We start from the raw sequence: 20,291 nt of genomic DNA on the forward strand, positions 1-20,291 counted from the left end.
TAGCAGTGCTCAGGGCTTACTCTTGGCTCTGTGCTCAGGGGTCAGTACTAGCTGGGCTCAGGGAAACCAAATAGATGGAGTACTAGGTATCAAACCTGGTCAGCCACGTGCAAAGCAAATGCCCTACCCACTCGACTTGGTCTCCGGCCCCTTGGTTCTTCATTTATACAGTAACTGTGTGGTGGGTGGGAAATGTGGCTCTGATGGTAGCGTCCATGCTCAGCATGTCTAAGACCCCAGCACCTCGCAGCTCTCTCAACAGCCCAGGAATACCAAGCATATAGAGTACTGGTGGGTCCCAAGCACGGCCGGGCCCAGCACTTCTCACCACTGGACAGTGGCTCCTTTAAAAACAAATGGAATTGTGTGAGAGACTGAGGATGGGCTGAACAGGACTTACCTCATATCTGGGAGGCCCTGGGTTCAATTCTCAGTAACACACATACACACACACATACAACAACCACAACAACAACAGTCAGTGGCTAAGGATATAGTTCCGTGTAGAGTACAAGCTGCAGATGTCTGAAGCCCTGGATTTAATCTATACACTTAGAAAAAGTATAAAATAGGGGCTGGCACGATAGCACAGCGTGTAGGGCATTTGCCTTGCACACGGCCAGCCCAGGTTCAATTCCCAGCACCCCATATGGTCTTCTGAGCACCAACAGGAGTGATTCCTGAGTGAGGAGCCAGGAGTAACCTCTGTGCATCGCCGGGTGTGACCCAAAAAAAAAGTATAAAATAAATGTGCTGGGGCTGGAGCAATAGCACAGTGGGTAGGGCATTTGCCTTGCACACGTCCGACCCGGGTTCGATTCTCAGCAGCATCCCATATGGTTCCCTGAGCACCGCCAGGAGTAATTCCTGAATGCAGAGCCAGGAGTAACTGCTGTGCACTGCCAGGTGTGACCCAAAAAAATTAAATAAATAAATAAATGTGCTATACTTTCCTCGTGTCTATCCAGAGAAACACATAAAAGAAAAAAGCGTAGGGGCAGGAAGAGATAGTACAGGAGTGACAGCTTGTCCTGCTGGAGGCCGACCCAGGCTCAATTCCTGGCATGACATAGGGTCCCCCTGAACCCCATCGGGAATGATCCCTGAGCATAAGGCCAGAAGTAAGCTCTGAGCACTGACTCAAGGTGGGGAGAAAAAGGGGGACACACGGCCAAGGCACCACTGTGTATGGCCAGAAATACAAGTGTCCAGACCTGCGACGTGCTGTCTCTCTCTTCAGTCACCAGATCGTCATGATTATATACCTCATCAGTGGAACATCATTTTTTAAGCTTCTTATTTTTTTCATTTTTGGTCTCAAAAGATCCAGGGGTCCCATCTGTGATTTTTAGCCAACTGGAGAAGTCATTTGGCGTTAAGCCCAAGGGTGCAGCGTTGCAGGGACCTGATGCTACTAGGGGCACTCAGGGCCACCTCCAGCAGTGCCTGGGGGACTAAGTGGGCCAGGAATCAAAATCAGGTGAGATGCATGCTAGCATGGACCCTAACCTATCCCCAACCATCCCCTGCTCTACTTCTTAAACTCTATGGCCATATTAAGAATTATAACAGAGGGCTGGAGCAATAGCATAGCGGAGAGGGCATTTTCCTTGCACGTGGCCAACCCGGGTTCAATCCCCAGCATCCCACATGGTCCCCCAAGCACTGTCAGGAGTAATTCCTGAGTGCAGAGCCAGGAGTAACACCTGCGCATCACTGAGTATGACCCAAAAAGAAAATAAAAAATTATAACAGAGCCAGAGACAATATACAGCAGCTCGGGCATTTGCCTTACACCATGACCAATCCAGATTTCATTCCTGCCATGTGGTCCCCAAGCCCTGGTAGAAGTTCTCTGAACACAGAGCCAGGAGTAAGACCGAAGCACAGCTGTGTGTGGCCCAAAGACCAAAAAAAAAAGTATGCCAAAAGGTCAGAGGGCTAGTAGAGAGATTGAGGCACTGGGCCTCCAAGCAGCCGACTCTGGTTCAATCCCAGCACCAGATGGTCCCCTGAGCAACCCCTGAGCACAGCACCTGAGCACTGCCAGGTATTACCCAACAATTCCCCCTCCCCAGAAAGAATTCTAATAATTGAGTTTCTGAGCAGTAGTACAACAGGTAGGGTGTTTGTCTTACATGCAGCTGACCCAGGTTCAATCCCCCCGCCAGGAGTAATTCCTGAGTGCAGAGCCAAGAGTAAGCCCTAAGCATTGCCAGGTGTGACCCAAAAAGAAAAAAAAAAAAAAGCACCAGGAATTCTAAGAGTCTCTCTGCATCACAAGTAATTACCTCTCCCGTTTGCCTATCATGGTCCATACAAGGCTGTCCATCCTTCGGAGAATAAATGGTATACCTGAAAAGTGAATGTCACAAATATTATGAGACCATCAAAACTTTCCCTGACATGGGGCTGGAGAGATAGCACAGCAGGTAGGGCGTTTGCCTTGCACGCGGCCGACCCGGGTTTGATTCCCAGCATCCCATATGGTCCCCTGAACACTGTCAGGAGTAACTCCTGAGTGCAGAGCCAGGAGTAACCCCTGTGCATCACCAGTATGACCCAAAAAGAAAAAAAAAAAAAACTTTCCCTGACATATCTGCTAGTGTTACTCCTAACATCTTATGTCTTCTAACTAAAACTTATAAATAAGCAAATATTCCCAACAATTACTTATTTATGCTTTATGTGAGTAATTCTAGTGCCAGCCTAGTAACTTGACGAAAGTGTTAGGCTCATCAAAGATAGCAATGAAATATATGCAATGAGCTTGGCTTTTGTGTTGGGAAACAAAGACTTTATGAAGCGTAAGTCTACTTATGAAATGCAAATAGCATTGTAATTAATCCATATAATGGAGAAAGAAATCTTCCCACAACTTAGAAAACAAAGGAGAAAACTAAAATGTACAAATAAAATGTTTCTACTCGGCTTTGAATACTGCAGAGAATTTTTTGCAAAAACATGAAAACCAGCCCTCCTCTTCTCCCTAGCTCTCTCCATCACAAACAATAAGCACCTCAGAGAAATTAAGATACTGGCAAGACAAGAAAAACAAAGAACACAAAAGAAAGATCACAAAAGGAGTAAGTCTAATGGGGAAAGTGATGGCCCAGATGAATCACAATGCGGGAATTAAGCAGCTTTTACTTTACTAAAGAACTCACTCACCGCTTCCCAAACTTGATTTTGTTTCTTTCTCTTAATGTTAAAAACTGCCACCTGACAAATGAATCATAGTATGGATTAACATCAGTGGTGATGAAGGAGCGACGCCAGTCTACCTACGGAAGGAAAGAGGAAAAGATCATTTTCCAGAAACCTAAACACAGCAGGCACCAGAATTCCCAGTAGCAGTGATGAACTCGTTATATTTTTCCAAATAATAATTATGGCAAGTATTAAAATAAAACAGCTATTTCAAACCACACCTATCAAACTCAGATATCACAACTCTCGTAATTTCAGCTTACTACGCATTTTTAACGTATAGGGAATGTAATAGGTAAAGAAGGAATACTTGTCTCACTAATGCTCGAGCGGGCCCAGTAACGTCTCCATTGGAGACTTTGTTGTTACTGTGTCTGGCATATCGAATACTCTCGGTAGCTTGCCGGGCTCTCCGAGAGGGGGTCTCACTAATACAAATAAAAAAAATTTTCTTAGGGTCTGACTATAGTCTAGTTCAATTTGGTTCATATTTATATAGTCTTGAGCTCTTAAACTCAAAAATTATCTTTAGACGTAAATGGTAATTGGATCTCAACATTTTATACTCTGAGATTAATGAGAATAAATTTATTTCTTAAAAAAAAAAAAAAGAAGGAATACTTAGGGGTCCAGAGGACAGCCAAATGCAGTGGAGCACAATTCTGACACCTGGGGAGCAACCTCTGAGAACTGAGTCGGAAGTGGTCTCCACACCCCCACGCCCCCAACACACACAAAGAAGAAATTTTTTTAATGATACCTCTATGGGGGGACCAGAGAGATAGTATAATGGTTAAGGTATCTGTCTTGCACACAACTGACCCCAGTGCACACAGCTGTTTTGGGTTCAATCCCTTGCACCGCCCCCCGCCCCAAGAGTGATCTCCAATCTCCAAGCATAAAGCCAGGAGTAAGCCTTGAGCACCACTGGAGGTAGCCCAGCATAAAAGAGTACCTCGGGGCTGGAGCAAAAGCACGGCAAGTAGGGCATTTGCCCAGCCCGGGTTCGATTCCCAGCATCCCATATGGTCCACCAAGCACCGCCAGGAGTAATACCTGAGTGCAGAGCCAGGAGTAACCCCTGTGCATTGCCGGGTGTGACCCAAAAAGCAAAGAAATAAAAATAATTTAAAAAAAAAAAGAAGAAAACCTCTATGTCTGCATATATATATACAAGTTCAAGTTTGGCTTTTTTCACTTTTTGTAACAGAATGTCTATGAACTAACACATAAGCGTATTTGCCAATACAACAAAATAAAGTGCTCCAGTCATTATATTGAGGCGCATCGGGTTCTAATCTGACAACGAATGAAATAGAGGTGGAATATATCACCAGTCTCCATGAAGAAGCGTTCTAGATCTAAGCAAGGAGGGACATCTGAATGTATCCTTCCTACTTTCCTGGACTGTCATGGTGATGAGCGTACCTTCAAACCCATTCTCTTCAAATCCTGAATGGCCAGTGGCGGGAAGTAATCGAGCCAATGCTCCGCTTCGGAAAACTTGACTATCTCTTCATCAGACAGACCCAGGGACTTCATAATGCACCACTGGTACTTGGAAGATCCAGCTTTAGCCACAGCTTTGCTCTGGAAAGAAAAACAAAACCTCCATCAAAGAGCAACCAAAAATTAATAAACTGCTGCAAAATGACCATGACTTTTTTTTAATTACTACCATCTGATAACTTTTCCATTCCAAAGCAGTATGGCTGCAGGAGTTCAACGCACTCCTCTGTTTGCCTGACTTTGCAGTCTGACACTCAACAGCTCGGTCAGCTAGAGTAACTAAAAAGCATGGCGAGAAAGCTCAGCCCATGCCAGCCCATGTGTGGCATGCTGGAGGCCCAATTCCAGCCCACGCAATGAGCTGCTCCCTGCAGCATCCCTGGGTATGGCCCAAAAGCCAAAACAAACAACACAAAAACAAGAATAACACCAAGGGGTGAATCCACAAAGAACTTGCATCACTAGGGTGTGATCTCAGCACTAAACTTTTTCACCTTCCCTTTTGTCTAGTACCACATGCATCTCGTCCTTATAAATTAACTGCTTGTATGAGGGTTCCCCTTTTCTAGAATTTAACAGTATCAGAAAGGCAACCGGGAGCCGGAGCAATAGCACAGCGGGTAGGGCGTTTGCCTTACACGCAGCCAACATGGCCGATCCAGGTTCGATTCCCAGCATCTCATATGGTCCCCCGAGCACCGCCAGGAGTAATCCCTGAGTGCATGAGCCAGGAGTAACCCCTGAGCATCGCCGGGTGTGACCCAAAAAGCAAAAAAAAAACACAAAAAGGCAACCAGATCCCTTTCATTTGGAGACAGACAAATGGCAGAACTATAAAAAATGTGAAGCAGAACAAGGGAGACTGAAGGGGATGTAAATGCTCGGCATGGCCAGTGGTGGCCGTGTGATTCTAGGGCCACAAGACTCCATGCATGCAGAAAGCAATACGACATATTGCAATGAATTGAATTACATTTTTTTTCTGAACCTGCCAGAATTGGGGCAGCAGGGTGGGCTCAAAGGGCTGGAGTTCAGAGAACAGATGACTGGTTAAAGAAATGATGGTATATCTATACAATGAAGTACTATGCAGTTGTTAGGAAAGATGAAGTCATGAAACTTGCTTATAAGCGGATGGACATGGAAAGTATCATGCTAAGAAAAGTGAGTAAGAAAGAGAGGGATAGACATAGAATGACTGCACTCATTTATGGAATATAAAATATCATAATATAAGACTGACACCCAAGGACAGGAGAGATAGAGACCGAAATACTGCTCCATAGTTGGAAGTCTGCCTCATGAGCTGGGGAAGAAGACAGCTGGGATAGAAAAGGAATCACTAAAGTCAATGATGGTTGGAGGGATCATTCGGGATGGGAGATGTATGCTGAAAATAGATAAAGGACCAAACACGATGGCCTCTCAGTTCTAAACTGCAAACCAAATGCCCCAAAGTAGAGAGAGAGTAAGAGGGAAACTGTCTGCCATAGAGGCAGGGGGAGGGGTGGGACGGGGGGGGCGAGGATACTGGGGACATTGGTGGTGAAAAATGTGCACTGGTGGAGGGATGGGTATTCAATCATTGTATGACTGAAACTCAAACATGAAAGCTTTATAAGTGTGGCTCAAGGTGATTAAATAAAAAATAGTTAAAAAATAAACAAAATAGGGCTTGAGCGATAGTACAGCGGGTAGGGCGTTTGCCTTGTACACGGCCGACCCGGGTTCAATCCCCAGGGTCCCCCAAGCATCACAAGGAGCAACACCTGAGTGCAGAGCCAGGAGTAACCCCTGAGCATTGCTGGGTGTGACCCAAAAAAGCAAAAATAAATAAACAAATAAACAAATAAAAACAAAGGGCTGGAATTCACACTCTGCATGCAGAAGCCAGAGGCCAGCTTCGAATCCCAGCGCCACCACACAGTGACCCCAAGCTCCACTGGGAGCAGCCCCTGCCCCCACCCCACAGAGCTGGGCCTTGTGTGGCCCTAAAACCCAGAAATAAATCATTTCTTTTACTTTTTCCTGTTTTGGGGCCACGTGCGGGGGTACACAGGGATGACTCCCGGCAGGCTCAGGAGACAGATGGGCACAGAACAGTTCCCGAGTATTGCCGGGTGTCACAAACCATCCCCCAAAAACAGAGGCAGAGGGAGCACAGGTTAGGGGGTACAAGTCTTGACACGGCCAACCCTGATTCAATTCCCAGCATCCCTGGGCTTCCAAGCATTCCCAAGTGAGTCCTAGAGGCCCGTGAGCACTGCTGGGGGTGGCCCCCGGTCCCCGGTACGCAGGGCCCCAACAGCAGCGACCTTGGGCCCCAGCACCAAAGCAGCAGCCTAGCCGGAGACTGTCACCAGGAGTGGCCCTCAGGCCTCCTGAGCCTAGAAGACCCAAAATAAAAAATAAGGAACACCTTCTAGGACTCCAACAGGGAAAATCCAGAGGGGGCCGGTGGCTACAGGCTGAATCTTGGGACAAGAAGTGCTTTTAGGAGCACAGGGCCAGCGCAGTGGCTAAAGCATCCGCCCGACAAGCCTGGTGCCACCGCATACACTGGACAAGCTCTGGGCAGCTCTGCTGAGATCCCCAGCACTTCATGATTCTGTGTAAATCCCAGGTCAGTGCAACAAAGCAAAGTAATGTGAGGAGGATGGGAGAGGCACAGCACTTTAAAAAATAAACTATGGGGGGCAGGCAGACCACCAGTACAGTGGGGAGGATGTTTGCCTTGCAAGGGGCAACCTGGGTTCATTCCCCGGTGTCCCATATGGTCCCCCAAGCAATGCCAGGAGTAACTCCTGAGTTCAGAGCCAGGAGTAACCCCTGGGCATCGCTGGATGTGACCCAAAAAAAAAAAAGCCAAAAAAAATAAAAATAAAATAATCTACCAGGGGCCAAAGCGATAGTACAAAGCAGGCAGGGTACTTGCTTTGCAGAGTCATCCCGGTTTCCATCCCGAGCACCTCACAGGGTCCCCGACATCTGCCAGGATGGTCCCTCAACACAGTGCCAGTAGTAAGCCCAGAACACAGTTAAGTGTGGTGTGAAAAAAAAATAAATAAATAAAGGAAAACAGGGCCAGGGATGGGCCCAGAGTGTCAGTGCAGCAGCTAGGGCACTTGCCTTGCTAACCTGGGCTCAATCCCCAGTACCCCAGATGGTCTCCCAAGCCCGCCAGGAGCAATGCCCGAGCACAGAGCCAGGAGTGAGCCCCGAGCACAGCCGGATGTTGCCCAAAACAAACAACAACAAAGACACGGCCAGGGAGACAGTCAATGGCAGGAATCCACGACTCTGATTCCCAGCACCATATGGTCCCCCAGCGCCACCAGGAGCAACGGCACCGCCACTACATATGGTCAAAAAGAAAAAGAAAATGTGACAATACCCCTTTCGTGTGCGAGTACCAACAGTTGACATGTCAGTCAAAAACATATAAATATGACTTTGACTTCAACCAACGTAGCATCACCAACCACAAACCTTTTTCCCTTTAGCTTTGTCCTTCATTACTGCATCTTCTGTTTTAACATTGGTTTCTTCCTCTTCCTCCTCCTCTTCTGGAAAATCAGGGGGGCAACCATAGAGTTCTATTTCTCTTTTCAATTTGTCAGCACATGCCTGAAATAAATATGACACTGTGAAATAATGAAGCTCAAATCGATGTAGCAACAATTTGAGTTTTCTGGGTTTTTTTTCCTAACGTCAATTAAAATTGACTCTGAAGATGTTGGGTCATATTTCAATACATAAGTGAAGTCACTTTATAACTCAAAACAATACTAATCACCTACTTTGAAATTCTCTAATGTCTAGGTTAGTACTTTACTTCATAATTCAACAGGCTTCACTCAACACCCAGAGTATGCAATACAACCGAGTAAACGTTAGGAATGAGAAGGCGTAGAGACTCAGTGGTCGAGCTTGCGGGAGGCCTAGATCTGATCCCCAGCATCACCTGGTCCCCCAAGCACTGCCAGGAGAGACCCCCAAGCACCAAACTAGAAATAACCCAGAAATACTGGTTGTGCCCCCCCCAAAAAATAAGCAAAAAAGACATAGAATGTTAGCATTTTTAGTTAACATTAATAATAGGCTTGTCAACTTTGTTTTGTTTTGGGCGACCCCTAGCAAGGCTGGAGCTATCTCTCGGCCAAGTGCTAGGGGGGTGGGGGAGGGGACTCCTAACAGCTCACAGGACCAGGTGGTGACGGGGATTGAATCTGGGCCACCCACATACAAAGCAAGTGCTCAGCCCACTGAGCTGTCTTCTCAGTCCACATCTGTCAATTATAGATCAGGGGCAGGGCCAGAAGATAGTACAGCAGGGAGGGCACTTGCCTTGCAATGAATGATCTGGGTTCAATCCCCAGCATCACATTGTCCTCTGAACCAGGAGGAATCCCTGAGCACAGAGCCAGGAGTAAGCCCTGAGCACTGCCAAGTGTGGCCCCAAAACCAAGAGGGGAAAAAAGAAAAAAGATTTCAGATTCTTTGGGGATAAGCATGGCCAGCAGGGCACTTGACTCAAAGGCAGCCAACCCAAATTCGATTCCCGGAACCCCAGATGGGCTCCTGAGCCCTGCCAAGAGTGATCCCTAAGCACAGAGCCAAGAGGAAGCCCTGAGCACTGCTGATTACGGTCTCCCCCTCCCCAAAGATCTGGGATTCTTTGAGGCAACTGAAGAACACTAAGATCAGTAAGTGAGTGAGCTTGACCAGTTGGAGCAGAAGAGCAAATAGATTAAAAACCCAGTCGGGCAGGCCGAAGCAACAGTACAGTGGGGAGGGTGCTTGCCTTGCATGTGGTCGGCCTAGGTTTGATCCCCAGCACCCCATATGGTCCCCAGAGCCACGAGAGGAGTGAGCCCTGAGCACAGAGGCAGGAGTAAACTGTGAGCTCTGCCAGGTGTGACCCAATAAACAAAAAAAGAAAGAAAACAAATACATAAAAATCTGAATCAGGGGGCTGGAGTGATAGCACAGCGGGTAGGGCGTTTGCCTTGCATGCGGCTGACCCGGGTTCGAATCCCAGCATCCCATATGGTCCCCTGAGCACCGCCAGGAGTAATTCCTGAGTGCGGAGCCAGAAGTAACCCCTGAACATCATCAGGTATGACCCAAAAAGCCAAAAAAAAAAAAAACTTAATCAGAATTCAATTAAAATTAAAAAAAAAAAAGTCATGTGAAGTTCATGCCCACTTCAATCAGCTTAATCAATGGCTGAATAAATAGCAGGACTCCTACATTAAAAAAAAAAAACCCATCAGATTCACTAAGAAAGGATGCACAGACACAAGTCTCAGGCCCAGGCATCATTGGGGAACACGGAGGGATACTGGGCTACAATTTCCCCAGGATGGAGAACCATCATCTGGGACAGCCACACCAGAAACAAGGTCCAAGCCATCCCCCTGCACACATCCCACTGCTCATGGATCTCCATCAACATACCTATCTATATCTATTCCTATAGATACAGCTGGGAACTCTATGCTAGTGGTGGCCTGGATAACATTTGCTCTTAGTCTCAGGATGGTTTTTTACAATGTGTTGGGTTGGTTTTTGTTTTTGTTTTGTTTTTCTGGGGTGGGATCTGGGGGTGGCCTAAACCCAGTGGGACTATTTACTTCTGGCTCTGTGCTCAGGGATCATGCCTGGACTTGCTCTGGGGGACTTTTGGTGCAAGATTTCAAACCAATATTTGACAAATGCAAGTCAAAGGCCCTAGCCTTTGTACTATCTCTCTGGCTCTATTCACTGAATTTTTATTTTTCTGCTTGTTTTGGGTCATGCCCAGTGAATGCTCAGGTTATGTCTCAGTAATTCCTCAGATGTCTCTGCAGGAATTACTCCTGAAGGTGCACAGGGGACCCTGTAGGATGCTGGGAATCAAAGCTGGGTCAGCTGCATGCAAGGCCCTCCCCACTGTACTATCACTCTGGGTCCTCGGTGAATTTTTTTAGCGATAGCACAGCAGGTAGGGCGTTTGCCTTGCACGTGGCCAACCTGGGTTCGATTCCTCCGTCACTCTGGGAGAGCCCAGCAAGCTCTCCAAGGCGTATTCGATATGCCAAAAACAGTAACAACAAGTCTCACAATGAAGGCATTATGGTGTCTGCTCAAGCAAATCGATGAACAACGGGAGGACGGTGCTATAGGGCTACAGGGGTTGGGGAAACGTGTGACACACCAGGCTCTGCTCAGGGCTTACACCTGGCTCTGCACTCAGGGATCACTCCTGCCAGTGCTCAAGGGGACCATATGGGATTCTGGAGATTGAATCCAGATTGGCCACATGCAAGGCAAACACCCTATCCGCTGTACTAACGCTCCAGCCCAAGCAAGGGACTTTAATTTTTGCACTATCTCCTCAGCCAATCTTCAAGTATTTTTGGAGTCCACACCAGCAGAGAGAAGCATGAGACAGTGTCAGGTATAAAACTCGGGGCCACACACGTCAGGCACACGCTTTAAGCTCTCTATCTCCTCTCCCTCACAGCCCTCTGCAAGGTCTGTCTATCCTCTTGTTTGCTTGTTTGGGGGCCACACCCGGCGGGTTTACTCCTGGCTTTGCACTCAGGGCTCACACCTGGGGACACAGGGGACCACGTGGGACTGAATCCAGGTTGGCCACGTGCAACATGCAACACCCTACCCACTGTAATATGGCTTTGGTCCCCAAGTTGTTTTTTTTTTTTAAGCTCTCCCAAGCAGTGCTCAAAAGACCCAGAGGTCCCACTGGCAATTCTCTGCCAACTAGGCTGCAGTTGGAGGCGAGGGTCCAGAAGGAGGTGCCGCCCGATCCCTGGGGGGCTGAGGAGCACCCATATCGCTCAGCCATTCTTGGGGTCTCTGTGCTTGGTGCTGAGGATAAGACCCAGGTCTGGCACATGCCACTGCACTATCTCCCGCCACAAGGAGAAAAGCCTAGAGAGACAACAGTACAGCGGGGAAGGAGCTTGCCTTGCATACAGCCAACCTGGACTCAATTCCACATATGGATCCCAAAGCTCGGTCAGCGGTGAACCCTAAGCACAGAGCCAGGAGTAAACCCTGAGGAATAGCAAGTCTGCCCCATCCACCCCACCCCCCCAAATTAAAAAAAAAAATTGTCCAGAGAAATGGTTCAAAGATGCGGAACACATGCACCCCATGTGGGAGCCCTGGGTTTGATCCCCAATACTGTACTGATCTCTGTGCCTCGCTGGAACAGTTTGTGAACACTGAGAAAGAACAGGCCCCTAGCACTCACAGTTGTGTTTCCCTGCCCCCCCAAAAAAAATCTGACTTTCATCCTAATAAATTCAATGCATTTCGACTCATTTAATATGGCTGTATTAGAAAATCCTATTTCAAACTCTTGAATTAGATATTAAAATTTTCTCTAAGCTTAAAGGTAGAAACCAATCCCCAAAGTAATCGTACCTTGATAGGCATTCCAGTGCAGTGCAAACCAAAGGGGAACAGGCAACTTTTTCCTTTCAATCTCTGGTACCCTATTGCAAACTACCAAGAGAAATGAAATTTGAATTACAGATTTAAAAGCAAATGAACAAAAACAAAGATGCTAACTTTTAACAAGGAACATTAATTTAGTTTTCCTCTTCACAGCTTCCTTTACTTTTGAATAATTATAAACGGTAATGTGTAATTATCGTTTATCTATAATTATTCCAAAGTTCTAGTCTACTATCTTTTTTTCTGTCTTTCCACAGAGCAGAAATCACTCAAAAACATATAAATGTATATATTCCTTAGACTTTGACACAACATACACACAGCATGCGAAAATTAGTGCAGGGCCAGAAATAAGTCCTAAGCACAACCGGGTGTGGCCCCCCCACCCAAAAAAAAAAAAAACAAAAAATAAATAAAATTCTCTAAAAATGAAGCTTACTTTTATTGAATACGACATTTATAGGTAACTGTCAACAAATAAATGTGCAGTGCTGGAAAGACAGTACAGCAAGGAAGGCACTTGCCTTGCACACAGCCGACCCAGGTTTGATCCCCAGCACCCCATAGGGTGGCTCAAATCCTGCCAAGAGTGAACCCTGAGCACAGAGTCGGGAGCAGACCCTATGCACCACCAGGTGTCTAGCCCCAAAATTAAACTGTTTAATTAGGGGCCAGAGTGATAGCACAATAGGTAGGGTGCTTGCTTTGCACACGGTCAACTCAAGCTTGATCCCCGGCATCTTACATGGTCCCCTGAGCACCACCAGGAGTAATTCCTGAGCACAAAGTCAAGAGTTACCCCTGAGCAGAGCTGGCTGTGACCCAAAAAGAAAAAAAATTATATTAGGGGCTAGACGATAGCACAGCAGGTACGGCGTTTGTCTTGCACGCAGCCGACCCGGGTTCAATTCCCAGCATCCCATATGGTCCCCCAAGCACCACCAGGAGTAATTCCTGAGTGTAGAGCCAGGAGTGACCTCTGTGCATTGCCAGATGTGACCCAAAAAGAAAAAATAAAAATTAAGTAAAATGTTTAATTATGCTAAATATAAAGGCATTCTAAGTTCTCTTAACAGGAATTAAGTTCTATGAATGCTACTTCAAAATAATCCCTGTTAAAGACCCTCTATCCCAGCATATATACCCAATATACAGAAAGCTTTACCTCACATTTGGATAAAGAAAATGTGTGTCCCAAATGAAGCCGCCCGTTCATATATGGATATGGGAAGGTTACAAAGTACTTGCCCTTGCTGCAAAATAAACACATTTTAAAAAGTACAACAGGAAAGACAATTTAAGTTCTTTTTATGTATATATGTAAATGACAATACGTATTTTTTTATACTGTAGTAAATGGTTTTAATATTTTTATTCACATAGGTCAAAATCATATAGTAATCATTGTTGGTCCTTCCTGATCTCTTTTCTGATCATTCAATTCGCCAGTTCTTAAAGTTTTGTTGAAATAAGCAATATAAAGTTAGGATGTTGTGTGCCAAAGGGAAGGTTGGAAACTGGGGAAACTGGAGATATTGATGGAGGGAAGGTCACATTGATGGTGCTGAAACATTAAATGCTTGAAACAACTTTATAATGGATAACTTTGTAAATCACGGTACTTTCAATAAAAACCGATTTTAATCGATTTTATACTACTGATTTAAGATCAATAGTATAGCAGGTAGGGCTTGCCTTGCATACAGCCGACCTGGATTCAATCCCAAGCATCCCATAAGGTGGCCTGTGCATGCTAAGAGTGATCCCTGAGTGCAGGGCCACCAGTAAGTCTTAAGCACCACCAGGTACGGCCCCCAAAGAAAGCTAAAATTAAATAAGTAAACAAATAAAACTCTCTTGGGGCTGGAGCGATAGCACAGCAGGTAGGGCATTTGCCTTGCACGCGGCCAACGCGGCCAACCCAGGTTCGATTCCCAGCATCCCATATGGTCCCCCGAGCACCGCCAGAGCTAATTCCTGAGTGCATGAGCCTGGAGTAACTCCTGTGCAATGCTGGGTATGACCCAAAAAGCAATAAATAAATAAATAAATAAATGAAACTCTAAAATTGAAGCTTACTTTTGATTTAGGAAGAATAAGACATTTATAGGTAACTGTCAGCAAATAAATGTCTAGGGCTGGAAAGACAGCACAGCAAGGAAGGCACTTGCCTTGCACACAGCCAGTCTCTGGGTTTTATCCCCAGCACCCCACAGGGTCGCTCAAACCTTGCCTGAGCACAGAGCTGGGAGTAGGCCCTATGCACCACCAGGTGTGTGGCCCAAAAACTAATACAACTTAATAAAACAGATAAAGTGACAAACTCCCTTCCTAAAAAGAGAAAAAGACAAAAGGTTATTGGGATAGAGGCTGAGGAGGGAGAGTGCAGGGGTGAAGGCCTTACATGTGGCTGACCCGGGTTCGAGCACCACCAAGGATGACCCCTAAGCACAAAGCTGGGAGTAATCCTCACCAAGTGATCCCCAACACCCGCCAAAAAGCATTATAAGTATAAATCTGCTTTATCTTATCCGCAGAACAGTTCCATACTACAGAGCCAACAGTTTCAGAAACAAACCATTACTCACCCGGCCTTTTTCTCTAATTTCGATGCATTGACCTCAAAGACTTTCTCTGTATCCCATTTCTGTTGGACTTCTTTCTCAATCTTCTTCAAAAAGTCCACTTTGGCTGTTCCTTTTCTTTCCTGCTGAACATAAAAGAAAAGGAATGAAACACCCATATGCTTCTGCAGGCTCACTTTTTTTTAAAAAAAGAAACTGGGCTCACACAGAACTGAGCAATTTAACAGAGATCAATTTGTCACTGTTAACTTGAAATTTAAGTGAACAAAGTTCAAAATTCAAGTCATCCTGACTTGTACACTTCAAAGTTACTTGAGCATATAAAAAGCTCTGAAATAATTTTTCAAACTAGACACAAAACATTATTTTCAGATATTTCCACTTAGTTCAAATAGATGAACACAGGAAAAAAGTACTGAACAGTGTCTGCTTTTTAACAGTAATTATGCTACATGAAAAAAGAGGGGCCGGAGAGATAATACAGCTGGAGAGGCAATTGCCTTGCATGCCTGACTAAGCCCGGTTCAATCTGTGGAAACACATGAGATCCTCTGGACACCGCCAGGAGTGACCACCCCCACCCCCAGCACAGAAGTCTGGGGTAAGCTCTGAGAACCACCAGGTGTGACCCAAAAACAAAAAGTAAATTAAAATAACAGGGGGTGAGATAGTCCAACAGGTAAGATACTTGCCTTGTATGCACCACAGGGTGTGACCCCAAAACGCAAAAATTAAATTAAAATAATGGGGGGGGAGGGAAAGGGGGCACAAAATGATAGTATAGCAGGTAGAGCGTTTGTCTTGCATACGGCCAACCCAGCTTCAATCCGCAACATCCCATACGGTCCCCCAGCACCGTCAGCAGTAACTCCTGAGTGCAAAGTCAAGAATAACCCCTGCACATCACCGGGTGTGACCCCAAAACAGAGAGAAAGAAAGAAAGAAAGAAAGAAAGAAAGAAAGAAAAGAAAAGAAGAAAGAAAGAATTAAAATTAACAGGGAGTCGAGGGGTTAATTGACTTCCCTCGTGCGAAGGTTAATCAGGTTCAATCCCCAGCACCACATACAGTCCCCTGAGTGGCATCAGGAATGATCTCTGAGCACAAGCAAGGGAGCACAGTAATCTTTAAACACAGCCAGGTGTGGCAAGGGGCTGAGAGGGGGAAGTACCCTGAGGGCAGAGGGTAGTACTGAGAGTAAGGGGCTAGCCTTACATGTGACCAACCTGTATTCAACCCCCCAACCCCCCGCCACCCCTTTTGATCCACCAGGAGTGATCCCTGAGCACACAGTCAGGAGTTATCCCTGAGCACTGCAGAGTGTGGCCCAAAACAAGTCAAAAAAAAAAAAAAAACCTTAAAGGGCCAAGGAAACATAAAGTAACAAAATAGGAGACTAACACCCAAGAACAGCCGAGATAAGTACCAGGAGGTTTACTCCATGGCTTGGAGGCCAGCCGCACATGCTAGGGGAAAAGGCAGCTCAGATAGAGAAGGGAGCACCAAATAAAGGGTGTTTGGAGGATCCTCCCAGGATGGGAGAAGCATGCTGAAAGTAGACTATAGACCAAACATGATTGCCACTCATTGCCTCTTTTGCAAACAACAACACCCAAAAGGAGAGAGAGAACAAAAGGGAATGCTCTGCCACAGAGGCAGGGTGGGACGGGGGGGGGGGGGGGGGGGGGGGGGGGGGGGGGGGATGCGGGGTAGGAGGGATACTGGGATCTGTGGTGGCGGAAAATGGGCACTGGTGGAGGGATGGGTACTTGATCATTGTATAATTGAAACCCAAGCACAAAAATTTGTAAGTTTACAACTGTACCTCATGGTGTTTCACTAATAAAAATTTAAAAAAAAAAAAGGGCCAAGGAAGTCCAGAGAGAGATCACAGTGGGTAAGGTAACAGCACAACACACTTGCACACTGATGCCGCTGATTCACCTTTTAGCAGCTTTCAGACTCCAAGTACAGTTACTTAGTTTTGAAAGGACTGTCTTTTTTTTTTGGGGGGGGGGGGAGGGGTTTCCACACCAGCAGTGCTCATGTTTCTATGCTCAGGGGTCACTTCTGGTGGGGATCAAACCCAGGTCAGCCATGTGCAAGACCAGTACCTTACGTGCTGTGCTCTAGCTCCAGGCCCTGTGTTCTTTTTTTTGAATCTGTTGTGGGTGTCACACCTGGTAGAGCTGGAGTTCTACCAGGGCCATAGCCATACATGCGGTGCTTAGGGTCCATGCAGGGTTACGGACTGAATCAAAGACGTTGCGCATGCCACCTGGCCCAACATTATCGTGTGTGTGTGCATAGATCAGAGATCAAGCCCGCGGGTGGGGGGGAGGGGGGAAGAGGGGAGCGGCGATTTTAGGGCTTCCTTCCAAGCTGTGCTCAGGGACCTGGGAACGACTCCTGACTCCTGGGGGAGAGGGGCGGGGCAAGTGAAGGGCATTAACCACGCACTACCTCTTGGGGACTCAAACTCAGTCGCTGTCTGCAGTGCCAGAGATTAAGGCTGTGCCAACATGTCTAGGAGCCGCTCTCCCTCACCAACCTGGTCCCTTCAAGCAAAACAGACTCTTTGTGCAAATTCTGCAACCCTAACATTAGACTTGCTGCTGAGGTCAATATAGAACAGATTGGGGCTGGAGTGATAGCACAGCGGGCAGGGCGTTTGCCTTGCACGCGGCCGACTCGGGTTCAATTCCCAGCATCCCATATGGTCCCCTGAGCACCCCCTGAGTGAGGAGTCACCCCTGTGCATTGACAGGTGTGACCCAAAAAGCAAAAAAAAAAAATAGAGAGAGAGAGAGAACAGATAAAGGGGGCTAGAAACAGCGGGAAACAGCTGTTAGGGTGTGTGCCTTGCACATGGTCCAGCCGGCTCAATCCCCAGCACCCCAGAGGGTCCCCTGAGCCCTGCCAGGCACGATCCCTGGGACCCTGGATGGAATCCCTGGCACCACCAACGAGCTGGCACACATGCTCTGTGTGTGAGGAGTACAGATTGGATACCTGGTATCACATGGCCTCCAAGGACTTGGAGCACCAAGCCAGGAGTAACTCATGCGCACCACCAGGAACCGCAAAAAAAAAAAAAAAAAAAAAAGTTCTTTCATTACAACTACTCTTTTGTTTTTATTTTTGCTTGGGGGGGGGTCATACCCCACGATGCCCTGGGGTAACTCCTGTCTCTGCACTCAGGAATTACTCCTTGGCAGTGCTTGGGGGACCACGTAGAATGCTGGGGATCGAACCTGGGTCGGCCACGTACAAGGCAAACGCCCTACCTGCTGTACTACTGCTCCGGCCCCAAATGCTCATATTTCTCTTTTGTTTTCGTTGGTTTTGCTCAGGGGCCGCACCTGGCATTGCTCTGGGCTTACTCCTGCCTGGCTCTGCTTTCAGGGATAACTCCTGGTGGGGCTCAGGGGACCATAGTGTCAGGAACTGAATCTGGGTCAGTCACATGCAAGGAAAGCACCCTACCTGCTGTACTATTATTCCAACCCAATTTCTCCAATCTTTAAATTAAAAAAAAAAAAAGCCAGCTCACAGGGGCAGAACAGATGCTTTGTATAGTTTGCGCCTCTGAGCACCACCAAGAGTGACCCCTACACACCATGTAAGGAGCAGCCCCTCAGCACAGACAGGAATGTCCTCCCCCAAATAATAATTATCTACTCTCATCTCCATCCCTTTTCTTCCCCCCCCTTTTTTTTTTTGCTTCTGAGGCCACACGCTACAGTGCTTACAACTTGCTCCCAGTGCAGTGCTCAGGGGGCAGGCAGTGGCAGGAACAGAACGCAGGGCTCACACATACAATGCATGTGCTCTGGCCTGTTGGCACAACCCCCTGCTCTCACACTCTCACATTCCCACTCTCTCCTTTTATTTATTTTGGGGGGGTTTGGGGTCCCAGGATTGGAAAACCAGATCAGCAGCAGCGTGCAGGGCAGACACCCGAGCCCCTATACTACCTCTCCAGCCCTTCCACACTCTTTCTGGAATCCACTCTTCAATCAGCAACACACAGGGCCCACGGCCGGCCCCCTCACCGCAGCCAACCTCCTCGCCACACATGCACCATCTTCCCTGCCCACTGTCCTTGCTAGTTACAACCGGCCTCGCCTCACACTGACATGGACATGGCCCACACTGCTTGCTCTAAAAACTACCGGATAGAGGAAGAGAGAGGGGGTGAGGGGTGGGGGGGCGCTGTGTATATGTAGACCATCAATCAATCTCAGGTGTGTGTGTGTGTGTGTGTGTGTGTGTGTGTGTGTGTGTGTCTATGTATGCAGACCTGAGATCAAGCCCAGGTGGAGTATGTGTGTAAATCAGGGGTCAAGCCCAGGTGGTGTGTGTTGGGTGTATGTGTGTATGTGTGCGTGTGTGCATGTGCAGACAAGAGATCAAACTCAAGCAGTGCATGTGTGTAGATCAGGGATCAAGCCTGGGGTGTGTGTGTGTGTGTGTATCAGGAATCAAGCCCAGTTGGTGAAAGTGGTGTGTGTGTGTGTGTGTGTGTGTGTGCATGTGTGTAGATCAGAGATCAAGCCGTGTGTGTGCACGTGCATCAGGGATCAAGCTCCAGTTGGTGCCTGCAGAGTGTGTATGTGTGTGTAGATCAGAGATCAAGCTGTGTGTATGTGTAAATCAGGGATCAGGCCGTGTGTGCGCGCGTGTGTGTGCGCAGATCAGGGTTCAAGCCCGTGAGTGTGTGTGTGTGTGTGTGTGTGTGTGTGTGTGTGTGTGTGTGTGTGTAGGGGAAGCACGTGCTCTACTCCTGACTGAGAGGCGCGCCTGACCTCTCCCTGACATATGTCAGTTTGTGGAGCACACCCTAGTCGCCACGCGATGAAAACCAGGGTAATTTCTGTCTTTCTGTGAGTGGCGCCCAAGTTTCTGTTGGAAGGCGACCCACGTCACACACAGCCTTTCTCAGATCAACTTTAGAAAGCGGGGAACTAGTACACGTGGCACTGAGCTAATGACATCAGTTCCTGGTGCATTGGCAAGCAAGGAAAGGCACATCCTCCACTCGGCCGCGCCTTAAGTCGGGGGGCCGCGGCGACCCCTCGGGCTGGGGCAGGGACGCGCCCCCCAGCACCGCGGAGACCACGTGAGAGCCCCGGGCCTCTTCCCGCCAAAACTCACCGCCATGGCGCCGCGCAGCCGCTCCGGCAAACCCCCTACAATGACCTCGGCGACCCCCCCAAAGGAGTGGTTACAACCTTTCCCCTCCCTTCCGAGGCAGAGAGGCCTCCAACGATGCTCAAGCACACACTTGGATTCGGATGAGGCAACCTCCGGCTCGCTAGGAACTACCGCCGGGGACACCGCCTAGCACGCCGGGAGTTGTAGTTCCACAGCCCCGGCGGCCCACCGCCAACGGGCCTCGAGGGACTACAATTCCCAGAAGGCACCGGGACGCCGGAACTCGCCCCAAGCCGCCCCTCCCCGTGGCCCACAGTTAGTGACTTCACGGTGATGCTGAACTACACAGTCCATGATGCAGTTC

The 20,291-nt window shown here is 47.7% G+C and overlaps 1 protein-coding gene across 2 annotated transcripts in view; it reads right to left on the minus strand.

The window, feature by feature from the left end:
* LARS1 (leucyl-tRNA synthetase 1) overlaps nt 1-20,055 on the minus strand; it is a 65,820-nt gene extending 45,765 nt beyond the window's left edge. Inside the window, exons 1-8 of one of the 2 annotated variants that reach the window (XM_056116681.1) lie at nt 19,928-20,055; nt 14,775-14,893; nt 13,352-13,439; nt 12,154-12,234; nt 8,209-8,346; nt 4,639-4,800; nt 3,172-3,284; nt 2,292-2,355 (exon numbers count right to left, since the gene is read on the minus strand). In XM_056116681.1, the coding sequence (XP_055972656.1) occupies nt 2,292-2,355; nt 3,172-3,284; nt 4,639-4,800; nt 8,209-8,346; nt 12,154-12,234; nt 13,352-13,439; nt 14,775-14,893; nt 19,928-19,933 (771 nt within the window). In that variant the 5' untranslated portion in view covers nt 19,934-20,055. Of the gene's footprint in view, nt 1-2,291; nt 2,356-3,171; nt 3,285-4,638; nt 4,801-8,208; nt 8,347-12,153; nt 12,235-13,351; nt 13,440-14,774; nt 14,897-19,927 lie in introns of both variants that reach the window. The other variant, XM_056116680.1, reaches the window with a different exon arrangement.
* Between the last annotated feature and the right edge of the window lie 236 nt (nt 20,056-20,291).

Source organism: Sorex fumeus, unplaced genomic scaffold (assembly GCF_029834395.1).
Source record: "Sorex fumeus unplaced genomic scaffold, SorFum_2.1 ptg000033l, whole genome shotgun sequence".
Lineage (NCBI taxonomy): Eukaryota > Metazoa > Chordata > Mammalia > Eulipotyphla > Soricidae > Sorex > Sorex fumeus.